General features: G+C 59.6%; 1 protein-coding gene across 5 annotated transcripts in view; it reads right to left on the bottom strand.

The window, feature by feature from the left end:
- LOC119100713 (solute carrier organic anion transporter family member 3A1) overlaps positions 1-22,492 on the bottom strand; it is a 46,209-nt gene that overhangs the window by 10,736 nt on the left and 12,981 nt on the right. For 4 of the 5 annotated variants that reach the window (XM_037223802.1, XM_037223799.1, XM_037223801.1 and 1 more), the window contains exons 3-12: positions 9,556-9,697; positions 8,965-9,181; positions 6,566-6,745; positions 4,630-4,848; positions 4,207-4,320; positions 3,088-3,197; positions 2,490-2,716; positions 1,489-1,622; positions 1,007-1,141; positions 336-500 (exon numbers count right to left, since the gene is read on the bottom strand). In XM_037223802.1, the coding sequence (XP_037079697.1) occupies positions 336-500; positions 1,007-1,141; positions 1,489-1,622; positions 2,490-2,716; positions 3,088-3,197; positions 4,207-4,320; positions 4,630-4,848; positions 6,566-6,745; positions 8,965-9,181; positions 9,556-9,697 (1,643 nt within the window). The remainder of the gene's footprint in view (positions 1-335; positions 501-1,006; positions 1,142-1,488; positions 1,623-2,489; positions 2,717-3,087; positions 3,198-4,206; positions 4,321-4,629; positions 4,849-6,565; positions 6,746-8,964; positions 9,182-9,555; positions 9,698-22,492) is intronic. The other variant, XM_037223800.1, reaches the window with a different exon arrangement.

The following is a 22,492-nucleotide window of genomic DNA, read 5'->3' as shown; positions in this document are numbered from 1 at the left end:
GGACATGGAACTACACCGGGACTACACCGTAGACATGGGAGACGAAACATGGCGTAATGGCAGGCGGCAACGCAAAATAGCACCCGACCGGGGAAACGCGGCTGCCACTAGAAACACGGTCTTCCATAACTGTCACAGGACCACGGGGAACACGGGTAAAACCATTCCGAGATGCATGGCTCCCGTCACGCCCACGGATCGGGTCGATACCTTAATATGCGATATAAATGTCCGGAGTCAAGTAGATAATTTATCAACTTAGATGATTAACGAACGTCGCGGAGCGAACGGCCCGAAGTCTGGCAGGCGTTCTCGCGCACGCCGACTGCACTGACCGGCGAACACGGAGGCCTGGCTCTTGCTGAGGCTGAACTGGGTCTCCAGGTACTTGGGCAGGAAGACGATGAAGCCGGACACAATCATCAGCTCCATGCAGGCGCCCAGGCAAGTCACCACGTAGATCGGGTTACACACCAGCTTCCACATGGACTTGGGCAGGTCTGAGGAATACCAGCGACGTCAGCCGTCGGCGCTGAGACATCCCAGTCCCCAGCGCGACGGGAACGCGGTCACCCGGCGTCGACCCAGCCAGCTTTGTAACAACACGACCCCGCGCTTGTATTTCACAAGCGCTAACCGAGCATTTAAGCCGGGTCTGTCCACCCGCCCACGGACCTGGCCCCGTAGGAGTCTATGCCGTCCACCATCTACCCGGTCCGTCCACCTGCCCACGGACCTGACCCCGTCGGTTGTCTACGCCGTCCACCATCTACCCGGTCCACCACGCTCCCGTCCATCTAATTCGTCCACACCGTCTCCGTCCACATGGTCCACAGCACTCCCTCCCCCATCGTCTGTCCCTCTCAGGCCTGGTTCTCATCGCTGTCTTCCGCCCCGCCCGCGTGCTGCCCCGCCTCGGTCACCTACCGTCCACGCCGCCTCGCCCCTCGAGCACGCCCGCACCCCCGGCTGTGCCGCGCCGCCGCGGTCGGCGCCGCCGACTCACCTTTCACATCGCGTCCGTAGTTGGAGCGGCTGGAGCGCGCGCTGGCTCGGCTGGCGCGGCTGACCTGCGACACATTCGACTTGGTGCGCCGGTGGCCGCGGTGGAAGCTGCCCTGGGCCGGGGCGCCCTGCGGACCTGGCGGCGCGTCCGACGGCGAGGTCAGAGCCAGCCGCCGCCACCGTCGCCGCCGACAGGCCGGACGGCGGCGTGTGAGGCGGGCGGCCCGCCGAGTGCGCTGTCGCCACGTCACCGGGAGCACGATACCTCACAGCACCGGTCACGCAACGGTGCCCGGCGCACACCAATCACATACAGTCATCTTGCCGGCCGAATGCCTCCAGATACTGCGCGCCAACAGCAAGTGCCTCTTTATAGATTGTAAATGGCATAGCCAGGCCATGAACGGCACAAGCCGGCCACACCCGTAACACCGTGCCTGTGCGGTGTATTGGGGCCGGGGACAGCGTGCGGGCCTGGCCTACCTTTGCTGAGTGCCGTCTGCGACACTGTGTACACGGTGCGGGAGGGGCCCGGCGGCGGGCGGGCCGGCGCCGCCAGCTCCAGGTGACGCAGTCGGTTCCGCTGTTCCTGCTCAGTGGGGTTGGAGAGTGTGCGTCTGTAACACACCCGGACTGTCAGTGAAAGGGGCTGAAACTGGGAAGCGCACACAGGGTCAATGTCGCACAAGCTTGTCTGCGACTGCGGTGATGAGGATTTAGGTTTGGGGCGCGTCACGGAGTTGGTCATACGTCGCCCGTTATCTCCAACTGCGGCTCACCTCCAGCAAAAGCACACCTCTCCGGCACTGCATCAACATTCATAACATTATCCATCAGGAAAACAGCACAAAAGCACGGCATCAATTGACTGCACGCTGGTCAGACTTCTGCAGGATCGACCGCGGCCGCGTCTGAAGAGGCAGCCATTCGAACCCGCACATCCAGAGCTCCGCGTACGGAGGCCACCGCAGGCACGGTCCCGCACAGGGCAGTGGCTGCGTGACAACAGCCTGCTCGCACTCTGCGCACTCAAACGGCGGGCACAGTGTGTCTTCAGAGCCGCCGGACCCGCCACACCGAGCGTAACTGGGTGCAGGCGCTCCACGCTCATCCGATGATCCACAATCAGCTTCTCTCTGGCGTCGCGTGACGCGCGCATAGACCGCCGCTTCAGCCATGAGAGCATGTAGCGAACCAAACGACCAAATCACTTGTTTGGACGTCGCAGACAACGAGCCGCTACATACCCAAACAATAAGCCACAGGCCGCCGCGCACACCAACGCCGCTGTTCACAGCGTCCGCTGTCAGTGTTTAACTTCCGCGCCCAGCCGGGCTGGCCAACACTAACATCTGACAGTGCTAGCACTAACATTTGGACCGGACGTCGGTGTCGACGGGCCGTGGAACGACGGCGACCGCCTGCCGTCAGCGCGCCGGCAGCACTGGGACCCCGCGTGACCCCCCCTCCCGATCCGCTCTCACCGGTGTCCGGGCTTGAAGTGGCCCGGCTTGCTGGCGTGCTCGATCACGACGTTACTGCTGGCGGTGCGCCGGTGGCCGCGCGGCGCGTGGTGCACGTGCGGCTCGTGGTCGGAGAAGTGTCGCGGTCGCACGTGATGGCAGTGCTCCTCGGAGACGCGCGAGCCGGCCCGCTGCTGCCGCTTCGCCTCCTTGGCCTTCTCCTCCTCGCGCACGCGCTGCTTCTCGGCCTGGTGTGGGACGGGACGGGGCGGGCCGGCTGTCAGGAGAGCTCTTGCTGTCGCGTCGGCGCCGAGAGACGCAGCGACGCCCAACACGCAAGCACGCACACACGCGCTTACGCGCGTACGCACGTGCACACGCACACAAGCACGCATTTTTGGTTACTTTCAAGTGACGAAGCAGAATATCGACAATGTAGCTTATCAATGAATACCAAACGGAGGTCCTGCGTACGACACTAATCCATTCCCACAGGGATACGATCGCGACCCATTTATGCTAGCTTTGCCTATGCAGAATGCCGACCACTCCTGCGGATTCCAACACCTGACCTAATACACTGCCTCACTCAGCGGCTCGTTCAGGACCGGCAGCTCACCTCCAGACTCTTGGGGAAGAGGAAGAAGAGCGCTCCGAGGATGAACATGCCGATGCCGCAGATGAGGAAGCCGCCCCACCACATGCCGACCCAGCGAGGATCGGACGTGTCTGATGAGGATGACGGACTCGTCACACATGGTGACGTGACAGATGCGACGCACGGCCGTATGGTCGGCAGACAGACGGTCAGCAGCGTATACAGCGGGGCGGCCGCAGGCGGCCCGAAAGCCGGCAGCACGGTCAGCTGGCACGACCGGCAGTCCGGCCGCGCAGGCAGCACGGCCGGCAGAGCCGCGCTGACGGCAGACCGGACCGCAGGACGGGCAGACGGGTGTCAGCAGGTCCGGCCCGACCACAGGCGGCCGAGGCAGCGCGCCACCGGCGGACAACAATGGCAGGACGGGGCAGACGGGTGTCTGCAGGTCCGGCCCGACCACAGACGGCCGCGGCAGCCCGCCACCGGCGGACAACAATGCACAACAGGAGCGTGCATCACGTGAAGACGGCACGCAATTCAGATCATCCACACAGGCATCAACGTCACACCTCCGAACACTACGAGGCCAGCTAGCCGACCGGAATCATAGCTCAGAGGGCGGAAACCAGCCAGCAGACTGCGCTTTGGGTGAGGTAGCTGTGAGAATACGTAATCGCCAATATCAACCACATCAGCGCAAGCATAGATACAAAGTGCCTGTGAATCAATAAAAGGATGCTATGACCACAACGTGTGAGCAATGTCGTGCCATCCTGCCAAACTCGTTCATTAAATGGTGACCATTAATGCACGCTCGCAATGTTAGAACCCGACAACAAAGCCAGCTCAACATCGGAGAACTCGATAATGCTTTTAAGAATATTGCAGCATAAACAGATCAATGAAAGGGGGTGACTAATGGCTACTTGATGGCCACAGCCGACCAAGAAATCTCAAAACAAGTACATCCATCATCGTTTTCTGCGACAAACACAGCTCGCGTCCGTTCGCCGGCCGGCGCACAATGCAACAAGGCCGGGCCCAAGACCTGCGAGCCTCTGACAACATGGGCCGACAAAAACGGCGCATCACTCGGAGCTCCCTGCCGGCGCGGCTCGCTCCGGCCCAGCCAGCACTCACCGGCGCCGTGCGGCAGCGGCAGGCCCGAGAACGAGTCGACGTGGTGTGACAGCATGTAGGCGCCCAGCAGGAAGCCGAGCACGGGCCCGAACGCCACCATGCTGTACATACAGCCTGCGGGTGGCGGCAGACGGGCCGTCAGTGGGGCGGCGGCAGAGCACGGCCACACGCTCCGGGCAACAGCAACAGCCGGCCGCACACACACGTGCGCGGCCGGCCCGCCACGCCGGCACGCTGTAGCTGGGACTGGGGGCAGTGTGTTTAGGTCACAGCCGCGGCATTCGATGCCGACAGTAACGACATCAACAACGATCCCAGCTCGGGGACATATCAGAGCACGTTGTCATTGACCCTTACACCCAGCCGAGCGGCCCCTCCCGAGCCAGTGAACACGTGCCGCCGCTGGAACCCTCTCCAGCTCACCGATGTAGAAGGAGGAGCTCTCGCGCGGCACGTGGTCGTCGATGTACGTGGTGCCGAGCGTGAAGAGGGGCGAGCCGCCCGAGCCCAGCAGCAGCTGCGCCAGCATGAAGATCAACACCGGCAGCAGGTTGCTGACCGTGCCCTCGATGCAGTTGTCACGGCGGCCGTGCAGGTTATTGTGCGGAGAGAGCGGCGGCGACGCTAGGTCCCGGGACAGGTCTGCCGGGACATGGCGAGCGTCAGGAGCCGACATACGGCCAACAACAGGAGCCGGGACGCAGTCAAGAGCAGGAGCACGAGCAGGACAGTGCCGCCGGGCGCGGTCAATGACAGGGTTCGGGACAGGTCCGCAGGGGCCTGGGCCAGGCCAGAGCCAGGAGCCGAGACAGTCTCAGGAGCCGGGACACAGCCAACAGCAGGTCTGTCCCGCTCAGTAAAGGGGATCATCGGGGTAGGAAGGAAATACAAGTGCGCATGACAAACATTATATATATATATATATATATATATATATATATATATATATATATATATATCGGCTGGCATATGTTATATAACCTCCAATATACGGCTGCACAGACCGGCACATCAGGACCGGAAGAGCGGAGAGGGGACGGGGAGGCGGCATATACGAAGGTCTGAGGGGGCACGCTGATCCCGTGTATTTCCGTACGGTCAGATACGAACAGCGAACTGATCGCAGCAGCGAGAGACACGATTCCGAGTGACGGCATCGCAGAGCGTCGCATCTAGTTCCTGTACACTGCATCACCGTGGCAACCGCCCCGACTGCACCCGCGTACTGCACCAGACTGCACCCGGAACCCGCGTGATCCGCAGGCGCCCGCTCCTTGTGACCAGACTGCAAGCCACACCATCAGCCGCAGAGCAAGGGTCAAAACGACTGGCAGTCACTTTCGCCTGAGTGAAGAGACGTCCGACAATGGCAGCTGCAAAGTGCCACACGGTGACATTCTAAGTACTCTAAATTCCAGCCAACCACCGAAATCTGCTCGCTAGTGTTTCCCAGGCCACGAACAGCATTTCTCATGCTGAAAGCATGACATCCAAAAAATACAAGATGTGCGCATGCATCATTGCTCCGGAACTAATGTTAGTGACGTGCCATGCCATGACCGGTTTTTACCCAAACATCTACATATCAACGGCGTGAATACTGCATTGTACAAAAAGCCAGCTACGGGCGCAGAGTAAGTAAAACCGGACCGGGCCCGACTGCGAGCTGCAGCAGGATGGGGCACCCTGTCACGGCCGAGCCGCATGCAGTGGCCATCGGTCGCCAGGCCCCAGCTGGCTCGCTCCGGCCGCCCCCGAACCTCCGCATTCGGACGATCGAGCGGTCTGCGGACGGCCCGGGCAGCACGACAGCGGCGGCGGCGGCGGTGGCGGCGGCGCCGGCTCGCTCGCGTGACTGGACCGCTCGACCCAGCGGTCCACACCACCCGCCGGTGATGGCGGCCGGGCGGGCCCTGGGGACGCCCCGGCCGGCCGGACACGGCCCAGCGGTCCACAGCAACCGCTGGGGGCGGCGGACCAGCGGTCCCCGCCGCCGCCGTCGCCGCCGCCGCTAGACCGGAACTCGGCACGCGTCAGCCGCATCACGCGAATCAATTATCGAGCACGTCCCAGTCAGGTAGACCCCATTACCATGTGCGGAGGGCTACAAGCGGCGCTATTTACAGGCACCCAGGAGCGAAGATTGCATGCACTCCGCGTCGACCGCTCGAGTTACGCAGCCCGCCACCGAGACACTAGGGGCGCAGTCACGTGCGAGCATTCGGTCGGCGTGAGCGTGCGAACACTCTCGACAGACGGACGGCGCCCGGCCGCGGATGCAGCCGTCAGTGCAGCGCCCCAGCGGCGGCGTCCGGGCCCGCCCGGAGGTCTGCATGCGAGCACGCGTCGCGTCACCTACCGTCCAGCCCCTCCGCCAGTTTACCGAGGCCGAGCTCCTGCAGCTGACGGTAGTTGTTCGAGTCGCGACACACGTTCTCCGGCGCGCTGCTCGCGTTCGCCTCCACGCTGAGGCTGTAGCTGTTCGTCAGGAAGTGCGGCACGGAGAAGAGCAGGCTGCCAAGGCCCATCACCATGATGCCTGCGTGTCGGACAGCCGGTCAGGCCCGGCTGGACCCGGGACACACACCAGACCACAGCTAACCCACAGGGAGAGAGAGAAAAAGAGAAAGAAACAAAGAAACAGAGAGAGAGAGAGAGAGAGAGAGAGAGAGAGAGAGAGAGAGAGAGAGAGAGAGAGAGAGAGAGAGAGAGAGAGAGAGAGAGAGAGAGAGAGAGAGAGAGAGAGAGAGAGAGAGAGAGAGAGAGAGAGAGAGAGAGAGAGAGAGAGAGAGGAGAGAGAGAGAGAGAGAGAGGAGAGAGAGAGAGAGAGAGAGAGAAGAGAGAGAGAGAGAGAAGAGAGAGAGAGAGAGACGAGAGAGAGAGAGAGAGAGAGAGAGAGAGAGAGAGAGAGAGAGAGAGAGAGAGAGAGAGAGAGAGAGAGAGAGAGAGAGAGAGAGAGAGAGAGAGCGAGAGAGAGAGAGAGAGGAGAGAGAGAGAGAGAGAGAGAGAGAGAGAGAGAGAGAGAGAGAGAGAGAGAGAGAGAGGAGAGAGAGAGAGAGAGAGAGAGAGAGAGAGAGAGAGAGAGAGAGAGAGTGCACAACAGGCTGCAACCGATAACAAGCTGTCCGTTGCGTGTGACTAATTTGGACTGCCTTGTCAACATAGCTATCAAGCACGTTTATTAGCTTGCAACTAAACGGATATGTCCGATCATAGTCAACAGATCTCACCGTTTCAACTGACACATCTCAGCTCACATCGCTCATTTGGAAGTGATTCCTTAACGATAATAAAATTGAATACCCACGGACAATACCGTAATGAAGCGTGAAGCCTACGTCAGACGCGCACTGATGTCCTACAATTATATCAGTCCGGTAATCATTCAAGATGCATGTCAGGTACTGCAAAATATACGCCCAAACGCCTTTAGACCGACGCGCCGTCAGGTCGTCTCGCTCATCGAGCAGACATCGCCGAGTTTCGAGTGGCGCCACCGCGGGCGCCGCCGGCGTCCAGCGCTGGCACGGCCTTCCCCAGGGGGCTGAGTGGTCGGTGTTTGGGTGACGGCCCTCCCCTCCCCACATCCCAGCTCCTGCCGAGCTAGGTGGCCGCCGGTCCTGCCGGCCGGCTCCAACTCCTAGCCGCTGATCCCCTTATACACCGCCGGTCACGGCCCGGCTGCCGTATGGTCTCCGAGGCATACACCACCGGTCACGGCCCGGCTGCCATATGGTCTCCGAGGCATACACCAACAGGCCCGGCCCGGCCCGGGTTCAGTCCTCAGCTGTGGCTCATTTCCAGCCGTGCCCCAGCTTCCGCCCACCGCCCTGCCTCGGCCTGTGCTCCTCCCTCCCCGCTTATTCCCAGCTAGGGGGCGACTCGGCATCAGCTCAATCGCGACCCAGCCGTCACGGCGCTGTATTGGAATACCGCGCATACCGGTCGGCTGGAGGCGCGTGCCATCCGCCGGTGCCGTCCGGGGCGCGGCGAGCGATGCAGTGGGAGCGCGGCCGGTGCGGCGATGTGCTGGGGCTAGACCCCGCGGACCGTCGCCGGTGACTGCTGACACAGCGCACCACCGGCTGAGCACGGGGGCTAGGGGACCGGCGCACCGCTCAGCTCGCCACGGAAACCGCGGCAGCTGACCCCCAAACACCCGGCGTCGACCTCCGAGTCCCAAACACAGCCAGCCCTGGTACGTCAACAACGCCAGGCCCGCTATGAATCATATACGAGGCACGGCGTGCGGCGAACGGCCGCGGCCCGTTCGCTGCATCTGCCGTGGCTGGGCGCGAACACTGGGCGGCGAGCGGGATATTTCGCCGGCGCCGCGCACCGTCGGACTTGGCAGCCATCCGCGCTCGCTCCCAGAATAACGGTCGAGACCGATGGCAGCCTCCGACACGGAAACAACATGGCCCGGAGCTGAAGGGGGCTCAAATGAGTCGTGACCGAATGCGCCCGGAGCAGCCGTGGGACCGGCACTGAATCGCTCGCCTCCATACAGACCAATCCATTCAGCGGCACAGGGGTCCATGCCGCGCGGCCTGCAGTCGTCGCCGTGCTCATACACAGCTGGAGCCAAATTAGCCGCATTCAGCTGGCCGGGGGAAGCACCACAGACATCTCCGGCAGCTATTGGGCAGCGGGGATGTGTTTGTGGTGGTGACGGCCAGAAGTATCTCATGCCGGGGACAAGCATCCGCTCATCGCTCTGTGAACATACAGGCGGGGCGAAACGTGGGAGACACTGACCTCTGCCAATCCACACAGGCACGTGTCGGCGCGAGCCCAGGTAGCTGACGAAGATAACCGTGAGCATGTTGCCGATCTCGTAGAAGGAGGCGATGACGCCCGTCAGTGAGGACGGGATCTCGTACCGCTTCTCGATGGTTGTGATAACCGAGTTCAGGTAGCCCGAGCTAAGTGCCTGCTGCAGCGTCACCAGCAGCGACAGCAGCAGCACAAACACCTGGCCGGGCAGCAGGACACTGTCAGTATACACCACACCTAGCTAAATACCGGGATCGGGTCAGTACAAGCGCATGATGCGACGGCAGCGCAGGGCACAGCTGGGCAAGGTCGGTACGGAAACCCAGACAAACACCAGAACAGGGAGGGCGTAGGTACACATCTGGTCTGACAGGATGGCAAGGTCAGCACCAACACCTGGTACAGAACAGATTTAGTTCACACGACTCGGATAGCGGTAGGGCAGGTTTCAGAACAAACAACTGGTTCAACAGCAGAATGCATTTAATGCACACGAAACGAACAGCGTCACGGACACCGTTTAGTACAGCAAGAAAACGGCCGTCTGACCGTCCGGACGGCTCAGGCACTTACCTTGATGCTGGCCAGCCGCTGGAGGCCGCGCGGCCGGCAGCCGAGCAGACCACACTCCCCAGCGCTGTAGCCGTCCTCGAGCGGCGGCCGAAAGCGCGGCCGGGTCAGCGTCGAGCGGCGCGAGCCCAGCTCCATCCTCCGACTGTCGACGGCGCAGAGGGGCCCGGTCACTAGCGCCGCCCGGTGCAGAGGGGCTTAGTCACCGGCACCGCGCGGCGCAGAGGGGCCCGGTCACTGGGGCACGGTCCGGGCCGCAAGAGGGGCCCCCGTTTCACTGGCACCGCCCGGTGCAGAGGTGCCCGGGTCAGCGGGCACCGCCGCCCGGTGCAGAGGGGCCCGGTCAGCGGCACCGCCCGGCGCAGAGGGGCCCGGTCAGCGGCACCGCCCGGCGCAGAGGGGCCCGGTCAGCGGCACCGCCCGGTGCAGAGGGGCCCGGTCAGCGGCGCCGCCCGGCGCAGAGGGGCCCGGTCACTAGCGCCGCCCGGCGCAGAGGGGCCCGGTCACTGGCACCGCCCGGCGCAGAGGGGCCCGGTCACTGGCACCGCCCGGCGCAGAGGGGCCCGGTCACTGGCACCGCCCGGCGCAGAGGGGCCCGGTCACTAGCACCGCCCGCGCAGAGGGGCCCGGTCACTGGCACCGCCCGGTGCAGAGGGGCCCGGTCAGCGGCACCGCCCGGTGCAGAGGGGCCCGGTCACTAGCGCCGCCCGGCGCAGAGGGGCCCGGTCACTGGCACCGCCCGGCGCAGAGGGGCCCGGTCACTGGCACCGCCCGGCGCAGAGGGGCCCGGTCACTAGCGCCGCCCGGCGCAGAGGGGCCGGCGCAGAGGGGCCCGGTCACTGGCACCGCCCGGTGCAGAGGGGCCCGGTCACTGGCACCGCCCGGCGCAGAGGGGCCCGGTCACTAGCACCGCCCGGCGCAGAGGGGCTTAGTCACCGGCACCGCGCGGCGCAGAGGGGCCCGGTCACTGGCACGGTCCGGCGCAGAGGGGCCCGTTCACTGGCACCGCTCGGAACAGCAGCCGGCACGCCACCGCTCACAGGGCCACACGCGCAACGCAGACGGGGACTGGTGCATGCCGCCTGCGGCACGGACCAAACGGAACGGAACAGCCGGGACACGCCGCCAGCGCCATGAAAGTAGTATCGGAGTGAAAGCCGGGGATTCCGTCGAAAACGAGCCGCCGCGTGGCAAGATATGCCACGGACAGCAGGAACGGCCAAGCCAGCCAGGCGTGGACGGCGATGTAGCCGCCGCTAGGCGTAAGGACGGCGTCGGTTACAGCTCCGACCCGGGCCGCTCCGTGGTGGCGGTGGGGCATGTCCAGGGAGGGGGGGGGGGGGGAGTGGAGGGCGCCAGGTGTCACCGCCAGCGCCCCGCTGATAGCGCAGCGGCTCTGCGGCCAGAAGGCCGAGTCTACGGTCCTGGCCCAGCCGCTGGTCTGTGGCCCAAAGGCCGAGTCTCGGTACCCCCGACCCGCGCCATGTTGTTAAGACAGCGCATCAAGGTGGTTGCGCGGTGTAGTGGCCTCATATACCCAGCGGGTACGTGCGTCTGTAGGTACAATACGTCTGCGCATTCTGCCGCGCATTGGACGCACGTACAAAACATCTGACCGACGATATAAGGGCACACCGGCAGCAAGTTTCAAGACGTTTCTGCGACATAGGCCGGTAAAAACCCGTTTTTTACACGGTCTTCTCACCGAGGACGTCACGGGTTATCCAACACGAGCCCAAATCTTAGAAACAGTCCATGAAATACCGACATCCAGGACCGCAAGTTGAAAATCAACGGTCAGCCGGCAAACATGGTCACTGCTTTTTAGGACGCCAGAGGTCGTTCGCTACGAGAACACGCCCAAAGGTGTTACAGTAATCTTTGCTTGGTTTTCTGAGACCCTAACGGGGCTGAGGAAACAGTTAGACCTGTTCGGGCATCAATTACCCGGCAGCATAGCGTGCAGCCCCACACAAGCCCACTAACGACGGAAACAGTGTGGCAGCTGAATGCTCGGGTGGTCGATTATATGCCATATAGTGCCGATATGGCTCCCAGTGATTTCTATCTGTTTCCCTAGCCAAAAGAGCATTTTCGGGAGTAAGTTCACTCCGCCCTGAAGAAGAACTGAATCCAACTGTGATGTCTCAACGAGATATTGTGATTGGCAATAATTATAATATTACTAGGCCAAGAATTGCCCCATTATGCCATGTCAAAGGTCGGCTTTCCGAAAAACTCGCACTTTTCAGTTTGACAACCTCATACATACCAGACCATGCCTCGTATCAACACAAAACCTAAACAAGCGCGTTCCCTGTTCATTTCTGAATACAATTATGCATATATTTATGTATTCTGATGATACATTTATGATGTATGGCTACGTTAACGTATAAATGTCGGCCCACCGCGCGCGTTCTGCGGCATCGTTGGTGGCCATCGCCTCCCCCCCGCGCGCCGACCGTAGATAGCCGCGCAGTGTTCGTCAAAAAAAAAACGCCGCTGTTCCGGAACCACAAATGCTCGGGATACGTTTTTGGGGTTAGAACACGCGCAATGGATGACATATAAGATATTGATCATTTGAGCGCAATTACACATGTCGGAGAGGTATCCTAAAAAATTATTAGGGGAAGGGGTCGCATCGATCCTGCACCAAATCAAGTCGAAGGTTCACACTAATTCAGTAGAAATTAGCATTGTCATGTCACCTACACAAAACGTTCCAAAGTCAACGCGACAAAAAGGCTGAAAGTGAACAAGCTCTCTGAAAATCGCTGTATCATTAAAAGTCCAACGGGCACCGCATGTGCTTTATTCATTTCCAGCTATATCTAGAACGGAGCTGAGACCACACAGTACATGCCCCACTTCAGCCATATAGACGGCAACATTTGCAATCTTAAAGATTCATGCCACAGGCAGGCAGGAATCGAAATTGTCCTGATCTATTAACGATGAATAAAGAAACAGTGGCCATTTAGCTATTGATCTGAGTGTCACATCGCCCACTGTGGTGTGGACCGACTAATGATGAGCCTGAAGTCCGGTAATTCAGGAGGGCCAGCAGTAATCAACACTATAGTCTGGCACACGACGCCGCATAACAGCCACCTGCAAAACAGCTGCCAACAAAGCAATACACTTTCTAGAAAACGATGAAAGCCATCACGTATATAGAACACTTTACAAAAGTGTGACATGAAATACTCCAGTTTGTTGATGATTGTCCTTGCACACCCCAACGACCCGAATGGTCCGTCATCCATTAGCAGGTAACCGCGAGTGGGGCACTCGCCGTCACCCATCCATCCGATCCATCCAATCCATCCGACCCGGGTAGTCCGTCATCCATTAGCAGGTAACCGCGAGTGGGGCACTCGCCGTCACCCATCCATCCGATCCATCCAATCCATCCGACCCGGGTAGTCCGTCATCCATTAGCAGGTAACCGCGAGTGGGGCACTCGCCGTCACCCATCCATCCGATCCCTCCAATCCATCCGACCCCATGCATCCAAACGCAGACAGCCATAAGTTGCAGCGATTGAACCAAATCTAAGCATAACGTCTTGGCTAATTATGTGGAAAGTCGCGGCCTACTCCCCTGCTGCATCTCATGTGATTTTCCCTGTCAGGGGTTTTCTGCGCATACTCATTTTCGGCCGTGCTTTGCCCTCAACACGGCCACGGCAGTAGGCCAGCCACATGGGCGCACTTGCACTGCTATGGCATTTCCGTCCATACCGTTACAGTAAAAAACAAGTCACGCAAATCGCAAACTTCAGGTATTCGGGATTCACTGGAGTTGAGTTGAAAAACTGCAGTTGGGATTAGCTTGTCCTACGAAAACTGCAGGCAGACACCTTCCTGGGCTGGCCCAATCCCAAATAATAACCAACGCTGACATATTCAACTGCTGGAAAAACCATCATAAAAGTCGCGGCAACACCTGCTACGAAGACTAACATATGCAAGCATCACGACACAGCACAATAATACTAACATTGGTCAGCTGTCAAACCGATAAAGGTTTAAAATACACACATTGCTGGTGTGAGGGTCACGAAATACATCTGTTTGGTTTGTGGCATATGTTACCCTTTACGATGAATATTACGTCCTTTGCACGTCCCATATTTGCTAGCATCTTGGCATGCTTTCTATGGCACAAAGCCTATGGCACTTTCTATGCCATGACACCAAATTTATTAAGCAAGTTTATTCTGTAATCCCAACTGAGCTGATAGCACCGTCAGCAACGCAGCATCACGGGATATCAGCCCGATTTTGGAGTCAGTTTATTACATATATATATATATATATATATATATATATATAAGCCAGTCACGGAGTACCTCCATTAACAAACAGATATTAAAATAAACGACAGCTTTGAATATGTTTCCGATGCAAACCAGTGTGCTTCATTTTGTTTATACGTGTGTTTGAAGAGGATCTCTCTAACTCATTGTTTGAGTTCATTTGGTTTCCTGTGGCGCATTTTTGTGGCATTTTGTGATGGCGCTGCTCTAAATCTATGCCGATGGCAATTGAAGCACTCACATGACAACTGGATTATAATGTGGAGCGGCGAAACGGACATCGACATACAAAAGATCTATACCCCAATGTGGTAAACGCAGTAAATAAATGGCATACCAGACCCCTGGCGGCGCAAGCTGTGTATGACTGGAACGCCTCACACATGCCATGGTCTACTGGAGTGTGCAAACAGGGCGAAATTGTAGCACCTACACACAGCCCTACTGATCAGAAGTAGGCAACGTCCCTGTGACAGGCGTGGCAGCAGTCATGCCTACTTTCATGGAAATGCGAATTAACGTTGTTAATTGTTGCTCTTTGGAGTTTAGGACACGGCAGCTGGTGAGGGAATATTGTGCCCATGGCTAACCGTCCATATCCGCTTCGATAAATGCAGTCAGCCGAAAATTCAATCATCTACTTTTCCATCCTCGCGGCTATTGTACCACGCATAAGGCTTTTAGTACTGCTTTTATTCATGTGCATAATGCTGATCGCAAATGCACTTAACATTGGCGAATATCCCGCCAATCGGAATCTGCTTGCCCCAGAAGCTTAACGCAAGCGCTACCTCTCGGCATTTTCTATCTTCGTCTCGGACATTGAGCTTGATGTAGATGACGTCACCACGTCCGCCGCTGCGGTCACGCCAGTGTCAGGAAGACTTCGGTCAACAAACCAAACGGCCCCGTAATTCAGTCAGTGGAGCGACGACACGTCTGGTGTACCCGCAAACCAGGACCTGTCACCACACGGCGGACAGAGACAGCATCAGCACGCTGCACTGTTGCACATTGAAGGCAAGTCGGCGCAATTATGTCCATTCGCCAGACCGCCGCCCACACCTGGCATCTGAGGCCAGCCGATGGTCTGGCTCGTCCAGACTGGTCCCAAGGGCGAGGCGGGCACACCCATGGTCTGGCCCGTCCAGACTGGTCCTAAGGGCGAGGCGGGCGCACCCATGGTCTGGCCCGTCCAGACTGGTCCTAAGGGCGAGGCGGGCGCACCCATGGTCTGGGCCGTCCAGACTGGTCCTAAGGGCGAGGCGGGCGCACCCATGGTCTGGCCCGTCCAGACTGGTCCTAAGGGCGAGGTGGGCGCACCCATGGTCTGGCCCGTCCAGACTGGTCCTAAGGGCGAGGCGGGCGCACCCATGGTCTGGTCCGTCCAGACTGGTCCTAAGGGCAAGCGGGCGCACCCATGGTCTGGCCTGTCCAGACTGGTCCTAAGGGCGAGGTGGGCGCACCCATGGTCTGGCCCGTCCAGACTGGTCCTAAGTGCGAGGCGGGCGTACCCATGGTCTGGCCCGTCCACACTGGTCCCAAGGCAAGGTGAGCGCACCATGATTTGGGGTCAAACCGTTGAAGCGATGGGACTGAAGCTACTGGTAAGAGATCACATAAAGGTCCCGGGTGACTCGGGACCTTGGCCCTCTCCCCCACCGGGGTGGACAAATCGCACCCTGCGCCCGTTCCACATTGGTGACGAGACCAAAAGCTTCCTATCAGGCACATGCACACCAATCCTGCGATACTGTACGCGTGATATGCGACGGTATGCGACGATATGCGACATTATGCGGTATAATCCACCGTCGGTCATTGTCCAGGTCCAGCGAGCGGCGTGTCCCCCAGCCCCTCCCCAGGGAGCGGCAGGGCGTGCTTCACGCTTGACGTATGTCCCCCTCACACGACCACGGTACAAACTGTGAGGCCGCCTGCATTGCCGCACAGCACGACATTCCCACGTGACGTGTGTGCAACCGCTCACAAGACGACCACCATACAACGTGCCGAACAGTGAGCCTTGAAACTCACTACTTGTCTCCGGGTGAAAGCAAAACTGACTCCGGAGTTACCACATTTTAGTTGGATCAAAGCAGATGGCACTCTTTTTTAATCGGGGTTAATCAGAGGTTCGTCAGCCGCATTGGCAAAACAGTCGAACAGCCGACGGAAGTGGAGACATAACGCCAAATGTCAGCATTCGCTCGCTCTTACATCTACTTGTGCGAGCAATGAAGCACAATAATATTGCTGCATTATCAAATTCCACGTCCTATCGATGCTGCTCTTTAGCCATAAAAAACAGCTTCCTTCCCTATCTGCCGTCAACGGAATTGACTGCAAATCGATGCGTATCTTCTTGAGTCTGCATCGGGTTCAAATTGCGCTGCCTTCTTCGGAATCCGAGTGAGAATCAACAGCAAGTGTTGTGGACAGGAATCAGGATCGATTCCGTTGCAGGGAAAGGAAGCGCAAGTCTGCTGGATTAAAACGTAGGCGTACACGAGTGAGCCGTCGGTCGGCCGAGTCGGGTGCCTGTGTCGCCGCCACCCACGGTGCAGGCCGCCTCGTGGAACCGAGTCGGCTCGGTCCCGAGGTCAAAGGCCGTGGCTGGCCAGATGTGGCCCTCGGCTGACGCTGTATCAGCTGACCAGCCCCGAATATCGCTGACGACCGCGCCCAGATAGCACCGAGCTGGCGTTTACTGGGCCCAGCAGCACGTCCGTCCATGAGGCGACGGAACGCCGACAGGCGCGTGATGTAAATCAGAGTCATTCCAGGCATACACCCTAAACAGAGCACACAAGGACAGCGGTGTCCACATGTGCGGAGTGATTGCGGACGGGGCTGAGCAGGGGGCTCGATAAACTGATCTCCCCGAGACATTCACCTATCTACACATCTGTCCCGCATGACGGTCAAAGGAAGGTGGCTTAAGTAACATAGTAAAACATATATCGGGAGACTCAGACCATCAATAGGAACACCCAAACCAACATTGGAGGGGGGGGGGGGGCTACAAGAAAATATAGAAATCGACATCGCTACGCAACGACATAACACCGATATATCTTTGGCACACCGCTGTGCAAATGTCAGCACGTTCGACGGTACAGTGCCAAACCCTCGGCCTCGAGTCCATGCAACAAGGCATTAGAACCGACTTCTGAAAGTACGGTGTTCTTTCGCGTTATGTTCCCCAGCCAGCAGTGAGGGGGGCGGTCAGTATATTGAGCCCACAAAGACGGCGCCAGACAGCAGTAGTCGACATCCCGTCATTAAGTGGCTACCATGCAACCATTACCGAAACAAGCCGTTGGCTGGCAGCCAACATCGTCCTTGGCGTCCGCCACTGAGCAAACGGAACCAGCGGCACAGCCGGAACCGTGGCGTCGAGTGGGCGCCATCACCACCGCCCCCGCCGAGGCAGAGACAGGCCGGCTGGATGGGGCGACGCCAGGCCGCAGGACTGGCCCACTCCGGGCCCGCCAGTAGGCACGCCAACACCGAAACAACTCCAGGCCTACCAGTGTACACAGACACGCCGGGACACAGGCCACCCCGGCTCCGTCAGCAGTCACACCAAACCCGGACACAGGCCACTCCGGATCCGTCAGCGGTCATACCAACACATGAATACAGGCCACTCTGACCAGTCAGCAGTCACACCAAACCCGGACACAGCCCACTCCGGATCCGTCAGCGGTCATACCAACACATGAAAACAGGCCAGTCTGACCAGGTCAGCAGTCACACCAAACCCGGACACAGCCCACTCCGGATCCGCCAGCGGTCATACCAACACATGAATACAGGCCACTCTGACCCCGTCAGCAGTCACACCAAACTCGGACACAGGCCACTCCGGATCCGTCAGCGGTCATACCAACACATGAAAACAGGCCAGTCTGACCAGGTCAGCAGTCACACCAAACCCGGACACAGCCCACTCCGGATCCGCCAGCGGTCATACCAACACATGAAAACAGGCCAGTCTGACCAGGTCAGCAGTCACACCAACCCGGACACAGGCCATCCGGATCTGTTCAGCGGTCATACACAACACATGAACCAGGCCAGTCTGACCATGTCAGCCGTCACACCAAACCCGGACAAGCCACTCCGGGATCCGCCAGCGGGTCATACCAACACATGAATACAGGCAACTTGACCAGGGTCAAAGCCGTCACACCAACCCGGACACAGGCCACTCCGGATCTGTCAGCGGTCATACCAAACACATGAAAAACGGGGCCAGTCTGACCAGGTCACAGTCACACCAAACCCGGCCACGGCCCATACGGATCCGCCAGCCGGTCATACCAACACATGAAAAACAGGCCACAAGTCCCCTGACCAGGTCAGGCAAGTCCACACCAAACACGGGACACAGGCCACTCCGGGTCTGTCAGCGGTCATACCAACACCCGGGCACAAGCCACCCCGGGTCTGTCAGCGGTCATACCAACACCCGGGCACAAGCCACTCCAGAGGTGGTGCTCCAATCGGGCCGTGTCAACGGTCACGCTGACCGTGACAGCTGAGCGCCAATATCAGCCGTCTATTTCGGGTGGCCGTGCAGAGGCGCCGGCGGGCCGCCGACGATCAATGCACGGCCGATCTCCCGCGGCGAGCCCACGGCGCGGCCCGACCGCCGAGCCGCCCCCGCGACGCGGCGCGCGCGGCCGCCCGCGGCGCTCGGCCTGGTCCTCAGCTCCCGCTGCCGGGACGTGAGCGGGCCGCTGTCGGCGGCGGGATGGCGCGGTCCTCTCGTCTCGGGCCGTGACACGGCGCAACGCTCGGCCGTCGTCGGCGTTTGTCGCCCGCCGCGTACGGCCGGTGGCCGGCCGGAGCGCCAGATCAGCCCGGCGCGGGAGCCGACGGCGGCGGTCAGCGGTCGACCGGTCGCGTGCTGACGCCGTCGGCGGGCCCAGTCACTGCAGGTGGCGCCGGCGGATGTTGACTTTGCACGTGGGGTGCCGTCCCAGCAAGCACGGAGCCGCACGAGCACGCGAGGCGCCGAAGCCCGGCGGGAGGGCCACCAACCCGGCTGGAGCCGTCCCCCAGCGCGGCGGCTACGCCGTCCCGTATACACCAGTCCCCTCCGCAGCGCAGAGGCTCAGGTCCCGCATAGAGCTTAGGGCCGGCTGCTCAACATGATGAAATGTGCGGCTCTGCGGCATTACTTTGCTAATAACACAGAGGATTTCGCTTCGAAAACATCTGTGGCTGGACAAATGGACAATGGCTGGCAGCGCGACATTTCACCAAAACAATGCAGTGTACTCGATAAGGTTTGGTGAGAAGCTTGTGTGTTCCGCAACTGTCATGCTCGTTACGTCTCTGTGGGACCCCGCCATTCCGTGTCTCGTAGCAAAGGCGCACGAAAACCTGCCGATAGTCCCGGGTGAATCTGCAGCGCATCGAAGATATTTTATTCCACGTCACTTCACATAAAACGTTTGCTAGACTTGTGCGCAGAGCGACACGCTTTCTGTACGCATTGTCGTACTTTTCGTAGCATTTTCGTCCTCACGTTCAAAAACGTCCGTGAACATCAATGCAAATTGTGTTGCCTGTAACCTGACATACCTTTCCTTCGCCCGCCGTCGGTCGTGGGCGCGCAAACTGACTTGCTCATAAATAAATACGTCGCGATATTTTCGTCTTCCTTCGACCAAGTCACGACAAAAATTATGCGCGTCCAACAGAGATTCATGTACCACGCGACAGCACTGTCGCTCGGGTCACTGCCAACACCAAAAGGAGGCAAATTGGATACATGGGGTAAGACGGTATGAATGGCGATGACGACACACATTTTTTGTCATCGGGGTCGCTGCGAACAAACCCCTGGTCGGGTCATGTAGGACCGGGTCTTTAGTAGGACAAGTGTCAATGGATATAGACCATGCCCGTCACAGCAATCGTTCGTCCGACACCGTGTGTGAATATAGACCACGATACATGCTCATTTATGCAATTTTATCAACGCTTCATGCTTTAAATTGGCTTTGGGAAGCTTAACACTGAGAATGAAAGCCTGTGCAACATTCTTCAAAGTCACGACCCATTTCCATTCCAAACTCAGCTCTTGCGAAGTTCATGGCCGTCCAGGCTCTAAGCAGCAGACCTCATCACCGACACCAGTTAGTTGGATGTGAACCCGGTTACTATGGTGTCAATGCGACACCGTGCGGCACCTCTGAGCCCTGGTCGGGGACAAAGAGAGGTGCAGCGGGTAAGGCTAACGGGCAGTACACACGTCGATCAAATCGCCGCCGCAAGGCTCGCGTTGCACAACGCTTGGTCGTGACACAAAAGACGGAGCGCAATTCAACTCGGTCCCGGGCACACGCTCCCGTGCACTTCAGTCAAACTTCCCCCATCCGAGAGAAGCAGACAGTGTGACTGCGCAGCGTGTGTCCCACGCTCGGACGTCCTCCAGCCTCAGTCAACACTCTGAAGACGGCGACAGCCAGCGCAAACAGCGCGTGTTTCTGTAGCGGTCGGAGCCGTGCAAGTTCGGATGCAGCAGCGGCCTGATTCAACACCGTGACCAGCGCCGCTACGTCAGTCGCGCGGGCGGCCGCCGTCAGGGCCGCCGTGGGCGGCGACCGGTTCACAAGGAGAGCCCGCAGGGAGAGAGGGAGGGCGCCGAGACGGTCGAGTCCAGAAGATGCCGAGGACGGGCCGGCGCCGGCCGGTACTGGGCGGCGGTGGCGCTGCCGGGGGAGACGCGGCGACAGGCGCACCGGCACGAGCCGACTCACTCGAGCGTGGAGTCGGTCGTGTGAGTCACCGAGTAACGGTGCCAGGCGCGGCGAGAGGACGGGGCGGCGCCGGCTCGGCGCCCAGTCCCGCCCGCCGCTCAAGGTTTAATGACGCCGCGCCACCGATATCATCAGCTCGACCGCGCCCGCAAACCTACGCCGAGTGCGACCGGGCACCAGCAGCCACAGCTGAGCGGGCATTCCGCGTCACCAAGCACAGCCCAGCTGGGCGGGCACCCAGCGTGGCCCAGCACTGCCCAGCTGGGCGGGCACCCAGTGTGGCCCGGCAGTGCCCAGCTGGGCGGGCACCCAGCGTGATCCAGTACTGTCCAGCTGGGCGGGCACGCAGCGTGGCCCAGCCCTGCCCAGCCGAGCGGGCACCCAGCGTGATCCAGTGCCGCCCAGCTGGGCGGAGTGAGAGTAAGTCACACCCACTCCAGCAGATTCAGCGGTACGACGCGTGACCTGGCGCCGCCGCTCGCCGGCCCGACTGACTGCCGTGACCCAGTGTCGTGACGGGGAAGACTGGCGGCGACGCCGACCCATCCACAGCTGGACCTCCCGCCACGGTGACTGCCGACGGTCCAGATCACAGCAATGCAAGCGGAAGGCCTGCATGTCCCGACCCCGAGAACGGCTCGGCTTATCAACGACTCAGCGAAAACGGCTCTATTCGGAGCCCTCAGTCTGAGCGTTCCCATCGTCGGAGCATTTCAGAGTTGCGTGGCGGACAATAGGCCGCTCGTAGTTCACTTGGGAACAACAATAGCTTGTTGACGTCGGGCGTGAGAGATGTAAGTTTCGTGAGAGGCGATAACGACGACTGCACGGGTGGCTTGGTGACGAGAGTCAGCTCGCACGGATGGCTTGGTGCCGACAGTGAGCTCGCACGCGAGGCTTGGTGCCGAGAGTCAGCTCGCACGGCTGGCTTGGTGCCGACAGTGAGCTCGCACGCGAGGCTTGGTGCCGAGAGTCAGCTCGCACGCGTGGCTTGGTGCCGAGAGTCAGCTCGCACGCGTGGCTTGGTGCCGAGAGTCAGCTCGCACGCGTGGCTTGGTGCCGACAGTCAGCTCGCACGGGTGGCTTGGTGCCGAGAGTCAGCTCGCACGGGTGGCTTGGTGCCGACAGTGAGCTCGCACGGGTGGCTCGGTGCCGACGCCGATGCCCATGAGGCACATGCCTGCAGTGCATCGGTTTATCCGCACGGCTAGCAGCGTCCACTGGTGCATTTGGTACAACTGCAATCAAGCTTGACTGTATCTACCTTGAGGATAGCATGCCAATGGGTAGTATGCATTCAACGTAGGCCAACGACATATATGTGTGGCATATCGCTTACCTGTGCATGTGAAACTTGGCGACTCGGTGTCGAGTACTGATTTTTAGCGAGGCAGTACACCTAATGCGTATACTGCAAGTGTCATCCAATGGTGGCATAGGCAGTTGACGTGCGTTACGCAACGTGCCATGTTGACTACGACATTGGAGGGCGACCCACAACTCTCCCAGAGACAGACTGTCACGGTTACCCAAATTCAACAGCATCACGTCACTAGCACCATGAATGTCGTCAACGCCGTCTTTGGCTTCGCGAAGACGCAGTTTTCGTCCTACGACTTTGGTTCCGATTCAGTTTTGAACCACTTTCAACAGCTGGCTTTGACTATGGCTTTCTGTCCCTCTAAACAGCTGACTTCGGTTTCGGCCTTGAATATTTTTAACTGCCGCTGCGGCTTTGCTTCACAACAATAGTCTTGCTCGCCCTATGACCACCAACATACCACACAGCTTCCCGAGGCTGTGCCGCATACATGGCCCAAAGCCGCGCTTTCTT

The sequence above is a fragment of the Pollicipes pollicipes genome, unplaced genomic scaffold (assembly GCF_011947565.3).
Source record: "Pollicipes pollicipes isolate AB1234 unplaced genomic scaffold, Ppol_2.1 Scaffold_4881;HRSCAF=5763_pilon_pilon_pilon, whole genome shotgun sequence".
NCBI classification, from domain to species: domain Eukaryota; kingdom Metazoa; phylum Arthropoda; class Thecostraca; order Pollicipedomorpha; family Pollicipedidae; genus Pollicipes; species Pollicipes pollicipes.
Note: the sequence above shows the minus strand (reverse complement) of the source record. Positions and strands in the feature narration are given on the sequence as shown.